This window comes from Pediculus humanus, genomic scaffold, assembly GCF_000006295.1.
Source record: "Pediculus humanus corporis 1103172107650 genomic scaffold, whole genome shotgun sequence".
NCBI lineage: Eukaryota > Metazoa > Arthropoda > Insecta > Psocodea > Pediculidae > Pediculus > Pediculus humanus.
In genome coordinates, this window is record NW_002987260.1 from 423,222 (window position 1) to 440,971 (window position 17,750).

The window sequence follows — 17,750 nt, forward strand, 5'->3', positions numbered from 1 at the left end:
ATGTGTTTTCCCATTCCAATTATGGCATTCTGGTATGCCGCTTATTATTATTATTATTACGACAATACGTCCTGATGTTTGCCGGAGCTTTTTCAACATATATTCCAGGTTTCTACCCTTCTACCTTTCTTTAGTGAAAAATTTGATCTGATGTATCAGAAAAACATAAGACCCCAGGAGGTATAAAGTAAAATAAAATAAAAAATGAATAAAAATAAAATAAAATGCAACATTGGGTTCCCGCGAAAATAAAATGTGTGCCAGTTAAAATAAAATGTATACAAGGTCGTCCTACTTAGCGTAAAACGTAAACAAGGTCGACCTTGGTTGAAAAAACGTGACCATGAAACTTTTCACAAAATTGAAATGTAAAACTAATGGCCTTGGATTCAAGGTCGACCTACTTTAGAATAAACCGTAAACGTTGGATTTTCGCGCTCAAGGTCATTTTTAACTTAATTTTTAATCGAAAATTTTTTCCGATGTATCCGTAAAACATAATATTCAAGGAGGTTTAATAAAAAATAAAATGGAACAGTGGATTTTCGCTTAAAATCAGGAGTACAAGATAAAAAACAAATAATTAATATAAAAAAAAATAATTATATTACAATAAATTAGACTAAATTACAAAACTTTTGATACATACATAACATTTTATACCTAAATCACTAAATAAAATTATTAAAAATTAATTTAATAAGATGACATGATGTAAACGCATGTCAACTTATTCAATTTTAATTATTATTATTATTATGGTCACTCTTAAACACGACAAGGATCTTATTCTGGTATGCCGCTTCTATTTGTCGTAATCCTCTTCCTCCATCTTTCCTGCTGACGTACAATCTATCCACATCAGCCTTTGGATGTAACGCACCATTCATAGTTAATATTTTCCTTGTTCTTTGGTCCAGGTTCGTGATTTCTTCTATTGTCCAATCGACAAGGCCAAAACTGTATTCTATTACTGGAACTGCTAATGTGGCGATGGCGTTAACTTATTTCTTCCATTCAGTTTCGACTGTAGTATAAGCCTCAATCTTTTAAAATATTCTTTCTTCAATCAAGATTTAATTTCCATGTTGGCTACCCCAAAATTTTCTTCAATCCCCATTTATTTGTATGTATAAGTTCTTCTTCTGAGTCTTCTATATTTTCCTTCCATTTTAACTTTCCTCCGACAATATACACTTTTGCACATTTTTCCAAACCAAATTTTATGTTGATGTCAGAGGAAAAAGTTTGTATCATCCTTAACATTTTCTTCAATTCTTCTTCGCTCTTCGCATATATCTTCAGGTCATCCATGTACAACATATGGGTGATTTTCCTGCCTCCCAGTACCAACTCATATCCTTGATCTCTCTCAAAGCTGGAATCATCAGATCCGAACTTGCAAAGGTGAGAGCAGATTCCCCTCTGGCATAGGCTGTTGCAGATTCGCTCCACCCAATTGGGATACTCCCCTCAACCATGTGGGAGGCATTCCCGAGGTATCACTTTCGGTCCTGCCTCCCATAATTACACATGTACATATACATACATAATTTAATACAGTATTCACGTTAGAGTGAATTTATATTCAGATAAATGAGAAACATTTGATCTTTCTGCGACTATCCTACGATAATCCCAACAGTGAAAATTTCTTTCGTCTAATTGAAGATATTTTGTGCAAAGGTTTAATTCTTTGTTCCAATTAGGTTTGGGTAAATTGTCCAAGATTCATATTCTATGATGCCAACTATCATATGATTTTGGATTTACTCTCTGGCACTGTTCTGTCAATTGTAAATCTTTTTCCAATAGTTTTTGATAACTCTCCAAGTCCTCGTCGTTTGTCAACGACAAAAATATTTTTCTTCAATAATTCCATAATGTTATTATATCCGGATTTCCTGTAATAAATTACCGGTGGATATTTAAACCTTCTTCGTCGTGCATTTGTGAAGAACGTTTTTTTAATATTTGATTCATTATTTTTTTAAATTCTATTGCCTTTTTCTGTTTCTCTGGCCTTGCGATTTCTTTTTGTTCTTCTGTCGTTCTTATTTTGACTCTCCCGTGCATTTTGTAATTTTTTTAAAAACAAATTTTACGATTTTTATTTGAAATTAATACAGGAAAAATTACTCACAATGGGAAATAGTAAAACTAATAGTTACCATAGACATCAATTTAAACTTAATTATATCGATGATAAATAAAGTGTCATTAGAAAAATGTATTTCACTTTAACGTGGAACTTATAAAAATATGGAAGCTGTTAACGTAGCCTATACATGAATATTTTCGTTAAATAATTTGTTTTATGTAAATTATTGGGTTGGCCAGTAAGTAATTGTGCATTTTACCAACAGATAGTTTGTCCGGTTTTTTGAGTACGTTTACGTTTATGTACAAACATGAACTTTTGGTATGTTATTACTTGGTTCCTTCTGTAACATTCAGTACCAAAATTTCAATGAACTCTTAAATAGTGCGCGAGCAAAAGACATTTAAACATGGGGAGCCAAAGCGAGCATTTCCTTCATATTTTGCTTTTTTATTTCTGAAAGGGTGTTGATGCTTCACAAGCCAATAAAAAGTTGTGGGGCGTGTAGGGTGATGAAGCCTCAATAGAACGGCAGTGTCAAAACTGGTTTGCGAAATTCCGTTCTGGAGATTTTCCTTTGAAAAATGAGGAGTGCTCTGGGTGTCCAGTAGAGGTCGATGATAACCAAAGAAAGGCCATTATTGTTAATGATCGACATAGTTCGACAAGGGACATTGCAGAGAAGCTAGATGTGTCACATAAGTGCCTTCAAAACTACCTACGGTGTCTTGGGTACCAAAAGAAGCTTGTTGCATAGCCTTGGGGAGTGTAAGACGACTTGGTCTTTGTGATATGCTTCTTAAACGCAATGCGAATGACCCATTTTTGAAGCAAATGGTCACTGGAGATATAAAGTGGGTTGTATATGACAACCTTAAATAGGTACTGTTATCAGTTTGGTGGGATTATAAAGGCGTAGTATACTTTTGAGGTGCTGACACAATGACCATAAATTCAGAGGTTAAATAATCTCATCCAAGAAAAATGACTGAAGCTAGCCGATAGCAAAGGAATTGTCTTTCACCACGATAATGCCAGGCCCTCCCCATCTTTAGCTACTGGACAAAAACTACTGGAGCTAGGCTGGGATGTTTTGCTGCACCCTTCATATAGTCCCAAACTAGCTCCAAATAATTATCATTTTTTTCAATCCCTAAAAAATTTTTGAATGGACAAAAATTCCAAAACGACAATGAGGTCAAAACTGCATTGGACCAGTTTTTTGCTCCTAAAACTAAAAAGTTTTATGAAAAAAGGAAAATGATACTACCAGAGCAATGTCAAAAGGTCACCAATAATAATGGACGTAATAATTAGCGCCATGTATTATTTCCATGATGTTTGGACTTATCTTAGATCAGGAGAAAATGATGATATTATAATGTGGCAAGGTTTACCCTATGGTTTATTGTGGTATGTTTTCATATTGGCAGCATTTCAAGTACATTTTTTTTCCATATATTTTGCATGGAATTTAAGAAACGCTTGGAAAACAAGAGGATCCCATAAGAAATCCGGTAATTTTAATATTTTAGGACCTGGAGGTATCGTTTCACCGCAACACAGATCTCTTCCTCCCACAACGGTGCGACCTGGAAAGAAGACGGCCGTACTCCAACCCGGTCAAACGCCGACCAAACAAAATCAAGTCACTGCAATACCTAAACCCATGGGATTAGATCCTCTCACAATTCTTCAAGAAAGAGAAAACAGGTATAATTGGCATTATTAGCTGTTAGAATTTTTATCAAGTGACATTTCGTGACGATTAACATTTTGCTTTGCATCAACTTTGTAGGAAAGCAGCTCGGATCGCAATGAGAGTCGACTTACTAAACAATTTACCAACTTCGTTGGCTGAAGATTTAAAACTTCGAGCTTCGAAATCGAGTTGAGATCATTGAGACATTTAAATTTTCAAAGGCAGTTAAAAAGCGAAGTGAGTAAAATTATTTTTCGAAAAAATCTCAAAAAATTTTTTTGTAAATTTATTTTTAATTTATTTATTATTTTAGATTATAGCTTGCACGCGTCGCGATACCACGTTAAAAACTGCCGTTAATGTAAAAGCATACAAACGAACCAAACGTCAAGGTTTGAGAAGCAAGAGCAACTGAAAAACTTGAGAAACAGCAAAAATTAGAAGCGGAAAGAAAGGTAATCAATCATTGACCTAATGACCTCTCCCTCTCTTTCTCTCTCTCTCTCTCTCTCTCTCTCTCTTTCTCTTTCTCCCTCTCTCTCTCTCTTTCTCCCTCTCTCTCTCTTTTTCTCCCTCTCTCTCTCTTTCTCCCTCTCTCTCTCTCTTTCTCCCTCTCTCCCTCTCTTTCTCTCTCTCTCTCTCTCTCTCTCTCTCTCTCTCTCTCTCTCTCTCTCTCTCTCTCTCTCTTTCTCCCTCTCTCTCTCTCTTTCTCCCTCTCTCTCTCTCTTTCTCCCTCTCTCTCTCTTTCTCCCTCTCTCTCTCTCTTTCTCTCTCTCTCTCTCTTTCTCTTTCTCCCTCTCTCTCTCTCTCTTTCTCCCTCTCTCTCTCTCTCTTTCTCCCTCTCTCTCTCTCTTTCTCCCTCTCTTTCTCTCTTTCTTCTCTCTCTCTCTTTCTCCCTCTCTCTCGTGTTTAACCTTCTCTCTTTTTGTTTTTTTGGTTTTAGCGATAGAAGAATTCTCAGACGAGGATGGAAATTCCGAATCGGAATCCGTTAGAATGAAAATAAAAATAAAAAGTGGAAGAGGAGGAAGAGGAAGCACGAGAAGGAGGAAAACTCAACCAAAGTACACGAATAGCGATGACGAAGACGAAGATGATTGAATGGAAAGAGGAAAGAAGAAGAAGAAAAGGAGGAGGAGGGGGAGGTGGAAAAAGAAGAAACAAAAAGGAAAAGGAAGAAGAAAATAGAAAAAAAAAAAAAAATTTTTTTCGGTCGAAATGATTTTCGCAGCGCACAATGCTTTGGAAATTCGAGTTTTTCTTTTCGTTTTTTAATTTTTTTTTTTTTGTTTTTTGTATAGAACGGAAATGACGTCGTCGTTTGCGGGGGGTTGAGAGGGTAAAGGAGAAAAAAATGAATTAGGTTAAGAAAAATAATAATCTAAAAAAATGCTATTTTTTTTAATTTTTTATTTTAATTTCATGACTTGATGATTGATTTTAGATAATTTTATTATTATTATCACTGTCGATATTGTCATCAATATCATTATTATTATTATTATTATTATTATTATTATTAATGTTAGTCAAAGTATAAGAAAAACTAAAATAAGTATAAAATGTAATTCAATAATAATAAGTCAAGTTTTATTTTATTTTATATGAAAACGCGTTTCGAGTTAAAACAAAATATTATTATTATTATTATTAAACTTATTGTGATCGTGCAGAAAAAAAAAATTGATTTGAACGCCCTTTGTTCTTGTATGTAATTTTATCGTTTTAAGTTTTATTGTAAATTTATCCTCTCTCCCCCCCAATGAAAAAATGTAAACTTTTTTTTTTTTAATCAATTTATTTATTTATTTTAATTTTATTGCATAAAATTACATGTTGAATAATTATGGGAAAAAAATGACATAAAAAAATTTAATTTTAATAAAAATATAATTTATTATTGTGAATTAAAATTTTTCTTTTTTTTTTTCATCCTTAATGTACATCCTTATACAAAGTAAACAAATTTCAATTTTTTTGCCTAAAAAACATCGAAAATTTCGGCCAAATGTATCAGAAAAACATAATACCCAAGGAGGTATAGAAAAAAATAAAATTCAAACAATGGATTCCCGCTTAAAATAAAATGTGTGCCAGGTAAAATATACAAGGTCGTCCTACTTAGCGTAAACAGTAAACAAGGTCGACCTTGGTTGAAAAATCGTGACCATGAAAATTTTCACAAAATTGAAATGTAAAACCAATGGCCTTGGATTCAAGGTCGACCTACTTTAGAATAAATCGTAAACGTTGGATTTTCGCGCTCATGGTCATTTTTAACTTAATTTTTAATCGAAAATTTTTTCCGATGTATCCGTAAAACATAATATCCAAGGAGGTATAAAGTAAAATAAAATGTAATTAGTGGAATCTCGCTTAAAATCAGGCGGACGGAGATTTTATATTCGTCCGATACCTTAAATTAATTAAATTTGAGAATTATTAATGCTTTAAATTGTAAAATACGTTAATTAGGTAATAGGAAAAGATAAAAAAAATGGAAGTGTAAAATAAAATACAAAATAAAAGTGCATGGAGATTCACCACTCGATATAATCACTCGATACAATAAATAAATTAGTTACAAGTATTTTTAATATTTTTATTGGCAAAATATATTATAATGTAACAGGTTAACAAAAGAAAATGGAGGAGTAAAATAATATACAATCAATAGATTCACATTTAAAACAGGAGAACAAAGATTTTTTATCCACAAAATACTATAAGTAAATTAGTTCCAAGTATTTTTATTGAATTAACTCTATTCCTTCTTCAGTATCACAAGATATTTAGCTCAACTTCTACTTATAATCAGCTCAGGAGATGTAACAATTATTAAATGGAGTCTGTTGTTCCTTTTCATAATTCCCTTCGCTAAAATCAATTATTATTATTATAGGTTACCAATTCCTCCTGACTTGATTCAAATTAAGACCTAAAACAATCAAAAATCAGAAAATTAACCCTTAAAGATTGATAGATTTAAAGTATAGAAATTTGATCAATACTTAAATCAATAATTAATAAATAATTTTATTAAATTACTCCAACTCTTGTTTTTTATTATGATAAAATCAGTTCTGTCAGTGTGGATTGTCCAGGTGCGTGATTTCTTCTTTTGTCCAGTCGACGAGGCCAAAACTGTATTCTATTACTGGAACTGCTAATGTGCCGATGGCGTTTAACTTATTTCTTCCATTCAGTTCCGACTGTAATATAAGCCTCAATCTTTTAAATATTCTTTCTTCAATCGAGGTTTAATTTCCTTGTTGGCTACCCCAAAATTTTCTTCAATCCCCAGTTATTTGTATGTTGATCCAGGGTCGAATCCTTTAATAAGTTCTTCTTCAGAGTCTTCTATATTTTCCTTCCGTTTTAACTTTCCTCTGACAATTTTAAATTTTGCGCATTTTTTTTATTTTGTAAACGATGACATCATTTTTTATTTAAAAAAAATGGCGTTCATTTTTTATCGAACGTTTTGTTCTGTTCTTTTTTCGGGGAAATTTGAGGGAGAAGGGAGAGCGACGTAACGTCAAAAAAATTTTACTTTTTACGCGCCAAGTACAAGCCGAACACCCCGTGACCCGTGAGGACCTGGATGAGACGATAAGTCAAGTTTCAGAAAATGGGAAATTGCACCTGAGGAAGATCCGGGTACTTCTTCTTTTTACCCTTCTAGAAACAATCCCAATCCGTAACCATTGTTCCTGCCTCTTCCGCAGAGTCTGCGAGTGTTTAAAAAAGAGAGAGAGAGAGAGACGTCTGGGGTCCCGAATCTCGTGGATCGTTCATCTGTTCCTATCTCCTCGCAGCTCCGCATTTTTCCTATTTAGATCAAGTACTCAGTTTCACCCTCTCGAACAAGGGTCGACGCATCTCCAATACCTCGATAGGATTCTAGGTCACTTATCCCCTTATTTAGGTCTGTTCTTGTTCGGACGATCTGAAATTGAACTCCCTCTCCCAGGATTTGAACTCATGACTCTCAACTCGTCGTTTTTTGATCTTTACATCATTGAAGTATAAATATGTTTCTTACGTACAAACAATCTAAAAAAAAATTAGGTTAAAAGTATTTATTATTATTATTAAAAAAAAAATCGTGAGGTGAAAATGTTGTTGTACTAAATTCCGGAAATAATATTTAAAAAAAAAAATAACAAATTTCGAAAATTTTTAACGAATTGCAAAACGCAAAAAAATGGCGTAGTTTATAAAAGTGATTCATTTATTAATTCTCACATTTTTTTTTTTTTTCGATCAATCGATAATTGATCGGGTAAATTTTTAATTAGCTAACTAATTATTTGATCAATTTATATTTAAGATGTATGAAATTTTTTTTAAATTACGATTTTAAATTCGCAAAGGAAACACACACACACACACACGCACAAATTAAAAATTTTTTTTAAAAAACAAAATGGTGAGTTTTTAATTATTATTATTATTATTATTATTATTATTATTATTATTATTATTAGTTTAACGGATTTTAAAGAGCCTATCGACGTTTTTTTTATTTATTTATTTTAATAGATAAATTCTGCGTCAGCGTTTTTATTTATTTTTATTGGTGGTTTATCGATAATTTTTTCCGGTACGCAATCGTTTCCAACGACGGAAACGGCGGAAGAATCAACGACACTTCCGGTAGTATACGATGAAAATTTAAACGTTTCTTCTCATCATCTGGGTAATAATTCCAGGTAAATTTTTTTTTGTTAAATTTTTTAACGTAAACATTATTTTAAAAAATTTTGTTTTTTTTACAAGGTTGGTAATAACAAACATCGTTAAAACAATCGAATTCGAAGTCGGTATATTAGACGATAATGGAACTGCTGATTCGAATTTAACGGACGTTACAAATTCTACCGAGTAAGTTTGGTAAATTAAATTTTTTCCGGGTTTTTTTTTTCAAAATTAAAATTTTTTGTTGTTTTTTTTAATAGTTTTTACGAAACGGATATTAAACTTCTCGATATTGATTTATTGAAAGAAGTTGTTAACGAAGCAGAAAAAAAATCAAAAGGAGAAGAAATTTTTATTAAAATTAACGAATCGTCTGCTTTTGATACTTCAAATTCGACTGCGATTCCGACAGAAATCCCAACGACGACGCCGACGACGACGAAGACGTTAAAAACTGACGTAGTCACGCCGAATTTAAATTATTAATAATAATAATAATAATAATAATGATAAAGATTTTACTTCGATAATTATATGTGTAAATAAACGTCGGCCATATTGAAAAAATTTTTTTTTGCTAATCAATTAGTAGTGTTCGATGGATTGATTTTATCCTTGTCGAAATTTTACGAATATTCTTTTGTTTCATTTTCCAATCTTTATGTATAAAAACAAAATGACGTTCGTTGTAATGTACATACCTGTGAAACATAATGTTTTGATGTAAAAAAAATTAATTATTATTATCATTTTTTTTTTTTTTGTTAACTTCATTGTTATTTTACTTTTACAATAAAATTCTTTTTTTTATTTTACATAATTTTATAAATTAGTTAACAAAAAAAACGAAAACGAAAAATTGTTTAAACAATTTATTTAAGAGTCGAATGCAAAAATTTAGAACAATTTTTGTAACGGAAAAACATGAAAAAATTTTTTTTTTTGTTACATTGACTAATTTTTTTCATGTAAAACTTAAGCGTACGTGAGCTCATTTTATAAAAAGAAAAAAAAGAAAATTTTTTTTTTACGTTGACTAATTTTTGTTATGTAAAATTTATGCGTACATAAGCTCATTTTATAAAATGAATTTTATAAATTATAAAAAGAAAAAAAAGAAAATTTTTTTTTACCTTGACTAATTTTTGTTATGTAAAACTTATGCGTACGCAAGCTCATTTTATAAAAAGAAAATAAAAATAAAAATTTTTTTTTAAGTTGACTAATTTTTATGTAAAACGTATGCGTACGCTAGCTCATTTTATAAAAAGAAAATAAAAAGAGATATTTTTTTTTTACGTTGATTAATTTTTGTCATGTAAAACTTATGCGTACGCAAGCTCATTTTATAAAAAGAAAATAAAAAGAAATATTTTTTTTTTACGTTGATCAATTTTTGTCATGTAAAACTTATGCGTACGCAAGCTCATTTTATAAAAAGAAAATAAAAATAAAAATTTTTTTTTAAGTTGACTAATTTTTATGTAAAACGTATGCGTACGCAAGCTCATTTTATAAAAAGAAAATAAAAAGAGATATTTTTTTTTTACGTTGATTAATTTTTTTCATGTAAAACTTATGCGTACGCAAGCTCATTTTATAAAAAGAAAATAAAAAGAAATATTTTTTTTTTACGTTGATCAATTTTTGTCATGTAAAACTTATGCGTACGCAAGCTCATTTTATAAAAAGAAAATAAAAATAAAAATTTTTTTTTAAGTTGACTAATTTTTATGTAAAACGTATGCGTACGCAAGCTCATTTTATAAAAAGAAAATAAAAAGAGATATTTTTTTTTTACGTTGATCAATTTTTGTCATGTAAAACTTATGCGTACGCAAGCTCATTTTATAAAAAGAAAATAAAAATAAAATTTTTTTTTTACGTTGACCAATTTTTTTTATGTAAAACGTATGCGTACGCAAGTTCTTTTTATAAAAAGAAAAAAAAAAGAAATATTTTTTTTACGTTGACTAATTTTTATGTAAAACGTATGCGTACGCTAGCTCATTTTATAAAAAGAAAATAAAAATAAAATTTTTTTTTTACGTTGACCAATTTTTTTTATGTAAAACGTATGCGTACGCAAGCTCATTTTATAAAAAGAAAAAAAAAAGAAAAATTTTTTTTTACGTTGACCAATTTTTATGTAAAACGTATTCGTACACAAGTTCATTTTATAAAAAGAAAAAATAAGAAATATTTTTTTTTTACGTTGACCAATTTTTATGTAAAACGTATTCGTACACAAGTTCATTTTATAAAAAGAAAAAATAAGAAATATTTTTTTTTTACGTTGACCTATCTTTTTATGTAAAACTTACAAGTACGGTACTTTATTTTATAAAAAAAAAAGAAAAAAATTGTAAAAATTTTTGCAATAACTCTTAAACGATTAAAAATATTTTTTATAAAATTTTTAATTTTTTTAAAAATATTCTTTCTCTTTTCCTGTCAATTATTTCCGTTTCCGGTGACGAAAAAAAAGAGAACAACCGCGTTTTAAACGGCAATGGAATAATCCGTCGTAGGCTTAGTAAGGCCTGAAGGGCGAGACCAAAGCGATGATCTCAGTCCCATTTTGACTTTTTTCATAGTGTCTATGTCGCATTCTGTTTCTCTGATATCGTGCCTGTCCGGCGGATGCATGAGAGAGTTTGGAGGAAGGCCGTTGAAACTCGTTTCGGCGGTTGAAATTGGAGGAAGTATCAGTGAGCGAAGAGAGGTTTTGCTGGAATTTATCCACCGGTTGTGACTTCTTACAGTTTGCACAATAAAAGGATATGGTAGGAGGGTAAAAACCGAAACATTTTTTTTTCTCCCTTTACAATGTGTTAATTATCATTATTAATAAAAAGTTACCTATTGCGTCCTCTTTTCGGAAGAGATTTAACTTCTGACATTAGTGATTTGTCCGAAGATGTACTCGAATGAGGTCCGTGATAAAGATAACCTGAAAAAAATTTCAATTTCTTTTTTTATCATCAAAAAATCACGTGATCGTGAAATTTACTTACTTTGTTTTAACCTTGAAGTATCTAATTGATTATTGATGATTCAGTTCTGCTGGAAGTTAATTGGTCGTTATCAGAATCTGAACCATCGCTATCAGCTTCACGTTTTCTACTCCTACTCCTGCTCCTTCTTCGTTCCAACATTTTTATTCCCTGAAAAATTTTATTAATTTTTTTTTATTTAAGGGTTGTTTTCTCCGAGAGGTTCCAAGTGGGTATTATCACTTACCAGGGGCGGTGGTGGCGGCGGTGAATTACACCCTTCGGTTAAAGCTTGTTCGTGATACATGAAACTATGAAGCATGGCTGTGGTCGGTGCACCCGTTTCAGACAATTGAAACGTTGCGTAGGGTGAAATATCTTCGGAAGTTTCTGGAAAATTAAAAACAATCATGTCTTCTGCTGCTTTCTGCGCTTGAGTTTCGCATGACATAATAAATCCAACCTGGAAAATTTTTCGTTGCTTATTTGTGGAGGAACTTTATGAATGGTGGCATAATATCTTTGTGCTTCCGAATTGTGTTGATTATCCAAAGATTCTTTCAAAGGCCTTCCTTGGTCTGCACCAAAACCATCGAGGATTTCTTTTAATAAAAAAATTAATTTTTTTTTTTTTTTTTGACGGCGAGTCGAAAAAAGAAAAGAAAAGTTTCTTAAAGTTACCGATCGTGGAAAAATTATACGTTTTCATCCTTTAAACATTTCAATACCCACCTCATGTATAAATTGTACTTTGTAATAATAAATAATAAATGATAAAAAAAAAATATTTGTAATTTTGTTTCGGGTTTAAAAAACTCTAACACTTTTACATTTATATGATAGTGCTACAAATATATAAAAATTATGAAAAGTGTAAGTAATGACTCGATAAAAAAAAAATTATAAAAAATGTTTTTTTATTTATTATAAATGAATTTATTCAATATAAATTAAATTACTGTTGTTTTGGTTTTACAAAAATAAAAAAAACCTGTGATAAAATTGAAAAATTCTTAAAGATGTTTAATTCAACTATTCTCTTCTTTGGATTCTAATGTTTTCAAAGCCATTTTCAAGGCACCTTCTCTTGTTTTGTTGCCTCCGATAAAACCGTTTGAATGAACAAAGATGCACTCATCAATTCCACTGATTTTACTCAGCTTCTCATCCCTTAAACCTCTCCATGTTTCATGTAAGGGTAACCTTAATACAAAACTGTCAGGATTTATTGGAACTGCTTCAATTCTCCAAGAATCAGATTGAAAAATAACATATTTTATTTGTCCAGTTATACCTAATTCTTTTTCTAACTGAAATAAATGTTTTTTCCAAGGGCAACATTGTTTTAATTCAATAATACTTCCACTTTGATGAGTTGAATTCCTATTTAATATTGCTTCTTTTACTAAATCTCTAGCAGGCCAAAAGGATTTTGTAAAAAATTGAATTCTATCAATAAATTCTTTACCGACTAAATCCATGGCTGCATGAAACAATTTTTGACTATCTTCATTTTCTTCACTGTTCCAAGAAGGATTAAGATATTTAACTCTGGAACTTAAATTTGTGTGTATAGAATATCTAGGTTCGCCATCAAACATTAGTACACCGTTGTCAATGCCATCAACTTCTTGAATGAAGTTTTCATACATAAAAGAAAACAAGTTACTAACTGTGCCTGAATCTTTGGGTGGACCCAAAATAGATTCTAATATTCTTTCTCCGAAATGATGGTAAACTAATCCAGCACTACTAAGTTTTATTTTCCACGGTCTGTCGGGATTTAATGAGTTCATTGTATGATTAAAATCTTTTTGATGATGATCATATCTGTGTTTGCTTGGATCATAAATCCCTCCAACGTCAACTACAATATCACACGTGTTTAAAACTTCAGGATTTCTACTTCGAATAATTTCTGAATTTTGATATTCAGGAAGCTTTTTTAACATAAAACAAGCTAAAACTTCATCACAATGAAACACTCCATCGTGAGTTCCAATTCTCTTCAATACCGAAGTCATGATGTTTTTTTTTAATTTGCTGTGTACAGTTAAAAACAGTTACAAAAATTTTCAATTAAAGTATATAATAATTTAATTTAAATTTAAATAGTTCTTATTTTATTAATAAAAAAAAAAAAGTACCTTAAATAAAATCCTTTTCAAACGGATTCAAATTCCGTGCACTTTTAATTAAAACAAAAAAAAAAAACAATTTAATATTAATACAGTTATAAGATTAACGAAGTGTTTTATTATCCCGTGCTAAGCTTCTTATGTTGGCTCCACTGAAATTTTAAATTAATCAAAATGGCGACATTAATAAGTAAAATTCGTTAAATAAAATTATAAAATTATGAAATTTAATTTTTTCCAAAATGACTCCACCTTGTAAAAAACTTTGTGTTGAAAAAAACATATGTAGACCTAATTTATTTAACGAGGACATAATAAATCAAATAAAACTTTCTTTAAATAACGATATTCGCGAAACAATTACACTGGATACATGTGATGTTAAAATCATAAAATACCCTTTTAAAGTTTTAGTAGTGAATAACGTCATACAAGACCTCAATCTTTTAAAATCAGTTATTAATGATTTCAATAGTATTACTTGCAATGAAAAAAATAATGATTTATATCAGTTTAAACAATCTGACGATGTTAAAAATTTAACAAATTTGAAATCAGTGAGTATTTTATATGATTGTATTAGGAATGAAATTAGAAATTGGTCTTCGAAAATATTTGGAAAATTTAATTTAAAAGATGATATCTCTGCAACATTTTCTTCTTATGGTTATCAAGGTTTGTCAAAACAAAACCATTTTAATAATTAGTCAGTAAAAAAATGTCCTCATTATGTGTATTAATTAGCCTGTTCAATTTAAAAACGAACCATTTTTTAAGTAATTGTATACATTTTCAGATAGATTACTTTGTCATGATGACAAATGTGGAGATCGTCACATAGCTTTTATATTATATTTAGTCGAAGACTGGAATGAAAAAGATGGAGGAGCACTTCAATTGTTTTCTGCTAATAATGATGGTTACCCTGACAAAATTGTACAAAGTTTATATCCAAAGTTGAATACAATGGTGTTTTTCGAAGTATCCCATTCTTCATTTCATCAGGTTCTTCCTAATAAAATTTCCTATTCAATAGTATAATAATTAAAATAGTTGTTGTTCTGATAAGAAATTTAATATGTTACAGGTTTCTGAAATACTAACAAAAAACAAAAAAAGGTTATCCTTAAATGGATGGTTTCATTCGACGAAAAAAATGTCGAGTAAACAAAACGATAAAAAATTAACACTGAATAAAAATATTTGTAGCGATGACATTTTCGAATTAAATAATTTTTTTTCACCTACTTATTTAGACATTGAAAATAAGTTAAACATAAAAAAAATATTTTCTAAAAATTCTGAAATTCAACTTGATAATTTTCTTATATCGAAATTTTGGAATCAGATAACAAGTGAATTTGATAGCGAGGAAATAAATTGGATTGACAAAGGACCCTTAAATGTAAGGTTCGTTTTTTTTTTTTTTCAATAAAATATCAAAACAATCATTTTTTTTTTTTTTGACAATTGAATTGTTTTTAAAATTTGAGGTTTTAAATTTTTTTTTTTTTTTTTTATTGATAGAAACTACAAAACAGCTGATTTGAATACATTGCCACCTAATTTAAAAACAATAAAAAATATATTGGAATCGAAAACTTGGTTCACGTTTCTCAAATCGATAACCTCTTTGGATTTTGTCCCATCGGAAACTTCGGATTTAAATATTTGGAAAAAAGGGATATTACCACAATGTCACATAGAATTTCAAAAATGGATTCCCTACAATTACACGATATTACACGATAACGATTCTGATTTTCACGCGAGCGGATTAGACGTGATTTTAAGAATACCAATGAAAACAAATAATGATGGTGAAGAATTTGAAGAAAACGATGATAATCTACCAAAAGCTGGTCATGTATTGTACATAGATTCGGATTCGAAAGAAGATGAATGCGTGCGTGAATTTCAATTCTCTTCTTTTTTTTAACACTTTAAAACCAAAATAACCTAATTTTAATTTAAAAAATTTTCCAGCTATTACACGTCGGTTACAAAATGAATTCTCTTTCTCTCATTTACCGCGATGAAAAAACATTGAGGTTTACCAAATATTTACACTCTAAATCGAAACCGTTTTATCAAATATTTTCCACTTATTATCCTTGGAAACCACCATTGGACGACCCTAATTTAAAACATGACGAAAACGAGTCATCTTCCTCGGATGATTCGACCTTGGAAAACGACGAAGAAGAAGAATTCAATTCGAGCCACGATTCGGAAAATTGAGAAAAAATAATAAACGAAAATATAAACAAACAAAAAACCGTTTTATTTTTCATTATTTTAATTAATTAGTCAATAAAAAAATATTAATTTTAAATTTAATTAAATTATTTATCATTAATAAATATTATAAATTATTAGGTTAACAATAACAATAAAAAGAAAAAAACAACAACAATAAAGTGATTCAATAACAATTTAACAACAAGTTTTTTTTTGTTTTTTTAAAAAAAAAACATTAATACTGAAAAATTAATTCACAATTATTACCGTGTGACATTTTTTTTTTTGGGGGGGGGGGGTTAATTAATTTTACGTAATTTACTTATATATATAAAATTTATATAAAAATAAATTTTTTTTTTCTTTCTTTTCGAATAAAAAAATAAAAATTTGATTAGAAAAAAAAAAAAAAAAGAAGGTTAATTTAATTATACACACGATTGGTGCGTCATTAATCGCTATTAGAACTACTACTACTACTACTCGAACTTCGTCGAAAACCTTTGAAACCTTTATGTATAGCATAAGCTCCGAGACCCACTCCTGCCAATGGAAGACCGTATTTAAGTGCTTTTTTTTGAGCTTTTTTTTGCTTTTTCACAGCTTTGATCTGAAAATTTTATACGAAAGCTATTTGTTGTTTGTTGTTGTTATTTTAAAATAAGTTTTTTCCTAAATGAAAGCAAATATTATTATTATTTTTTCATTTAGTGTGTTACAACTCAGCCTCATTAGATTCTATAAAACAATTCCGTCAACTGTTAATAAAATCTCATCATGCTATTTTAATCGATGTAAAATTTATTAATTTTTTAAAATGTTTCATGCATTTGAAATTTATCATTTGCCAAAAATGAGAAAACTTTAACCGATATATTATTATGGGAAGCAAAAATATGAATTTAAAATGGCGGCGGTCAAATCAACAGTGATGCTTCTTCATTAAAAGAAAGTTTTATCTTTTTAATTTTAAGCGAAATTCAATGACCAATTCCTGCATATGAGTAGTAAATCTTTGTTAAAACTTTGTCTAAAAACCATAATAAGCCAAATAATGGTGAGTATTAAAGGATAATACAAAATTTTTACCGGGTTTAAATGACCAGTAAGAGCGGCCCCTGCAATGGCGGTTCCTAAAGTTCCTCCCAAAACGTTACGATTTTGATGCTGGAAATAATTTTTTTAGTAAAAGGTACCTGTTTTTTTTTTCGTATTGTCTTATCGTAGACATGCGCGTTTGTTAAACAAATAATTAAATATATATATATATATGAGGTATGAATTAATTGATTTTATGAGAAAAATTTTTTCTTTCAATATCGATAATTTCGTGTGCCGCCTAATGCACTACCTAACCCTCGACCACCTAAAATTCCCGATAAAGCCGATCCGGCTTGATCCAATATTGAGGAGTAATTTTGAGCTGTCGGTGCAGGCGGAGGTGGCGGCGGAGCTCTTTGACCTCTCTAAAAAATGGGAAATGACTTGAAAAATAAAATATCTACGCAAAACAACGCAAAACTACACACGCACACACTCAGGAAGAAATTACGTACGGTTAATCCCGAACACCCTCCGCCTCCTAGTATTCCGACTAAAGTTCCCGCAGCTTGTCTCAAAAAATCAGGTTTCCCATTGGTCTGACCAAAAGTATTCGAATTTTTATTCATCTGTTAATAAAGTTTTTTTTTTTTTTTTTTTTTTTTTTTTATGGAGCCTTAAATTTTATTTATCCTCTCAAATTTAAAAAGTTTTTTTAAGAAACTCATAAATTTTTTTTGGAATAATTGAAAAATATTTCTTTTAAATACAAAAAATATTAAATTTAACTTACCCCTTTAGCTAATAATCCAGGTCCAAGTACACCAGCT

At 29.9% G+C, this 17,750-nt stretch overlaps 3 protein-coding genes across 3 annotated transcripts in view; 1 reads left to right on the forward strand and 2 right to left on the reverse strand.

The window, feature by feature from the left end:
* Positions 1 to 11,006: 11,006 nt before the first annotated feature.
* Positions 11,007 to 13,524, reverse strand: Phum_PHUM275760 (uncharacterized protein; the record flags this gene model as incomplete). Its single annotated transcript, XM_002426737.1, has 6 exons — positions 11,007 to 11,235; positions 11,367 to 11,457; positions 11,605 to 11,671; positions 11,748 to 11,963; positions 11,999 to 12,078; positions 12,534 to 13,524. 6 exons carry the CDS (start codon positions 13,522 to 13,524, stop codon positions 11,007 to 11,009), a joined length of 1,674 nt encoding a protein of 557 aa, XP_002426782.1.
* Positions 13,525 to 13,880: 356 nt separating this feature from the next.
* Positions 13,881 to 15,879, forward strand: Phum_PHUM275770 (uncharacterized protein; the record flags this gene model as incomplete). The annotated part of the gene is made up of 5 exons (XM_002426738.1): positions 13,881 to 14,313; positions 14,435 to 14,643; positions 14,726 to 15,048; positions 15,166 to 15,544; positions 15,625 to 15,879. 5 exons carry the CDS (start codon positions 13,881 to 13,883, stop codon positions 15,877 to 15,879), a joined length of 1,599 nt encoding a protein of 532 aa, XP_002426783.1.
* A 451-nt stretch (positions 15,880 to 16,330) lies between these two features.
* The window catches only part of Phum_PHUM275780 (galectin, putative), a gene marked incomplete at both ends in the record, with an annotated part of 3,251 nt that continues 1,831 nt past the window's right edge, over positions 16,331 to 17,750 (reverse strand). Inside the window, 4 exons of the mRNA XM_002426739.1 lie at positions 16,331 to 16,489; positions 16,969 to 17,021; positions 17,231 to 17,345; positions 17,436 to 17,549. Coding sequence (XP_002426784.1) covers positions 16,331 to 16,489; positions 16,969 to 17,021; positions 17,231 to 17,345; positions 17,436 to 17,549 — 441 coding nt within the window. The remainder of the gene's footprint in view (positions 16,490 to 16,968; positions 17,022 to 17,230; positions 17,346 to 17,435; positions 17,550 to 17,750) is intronic.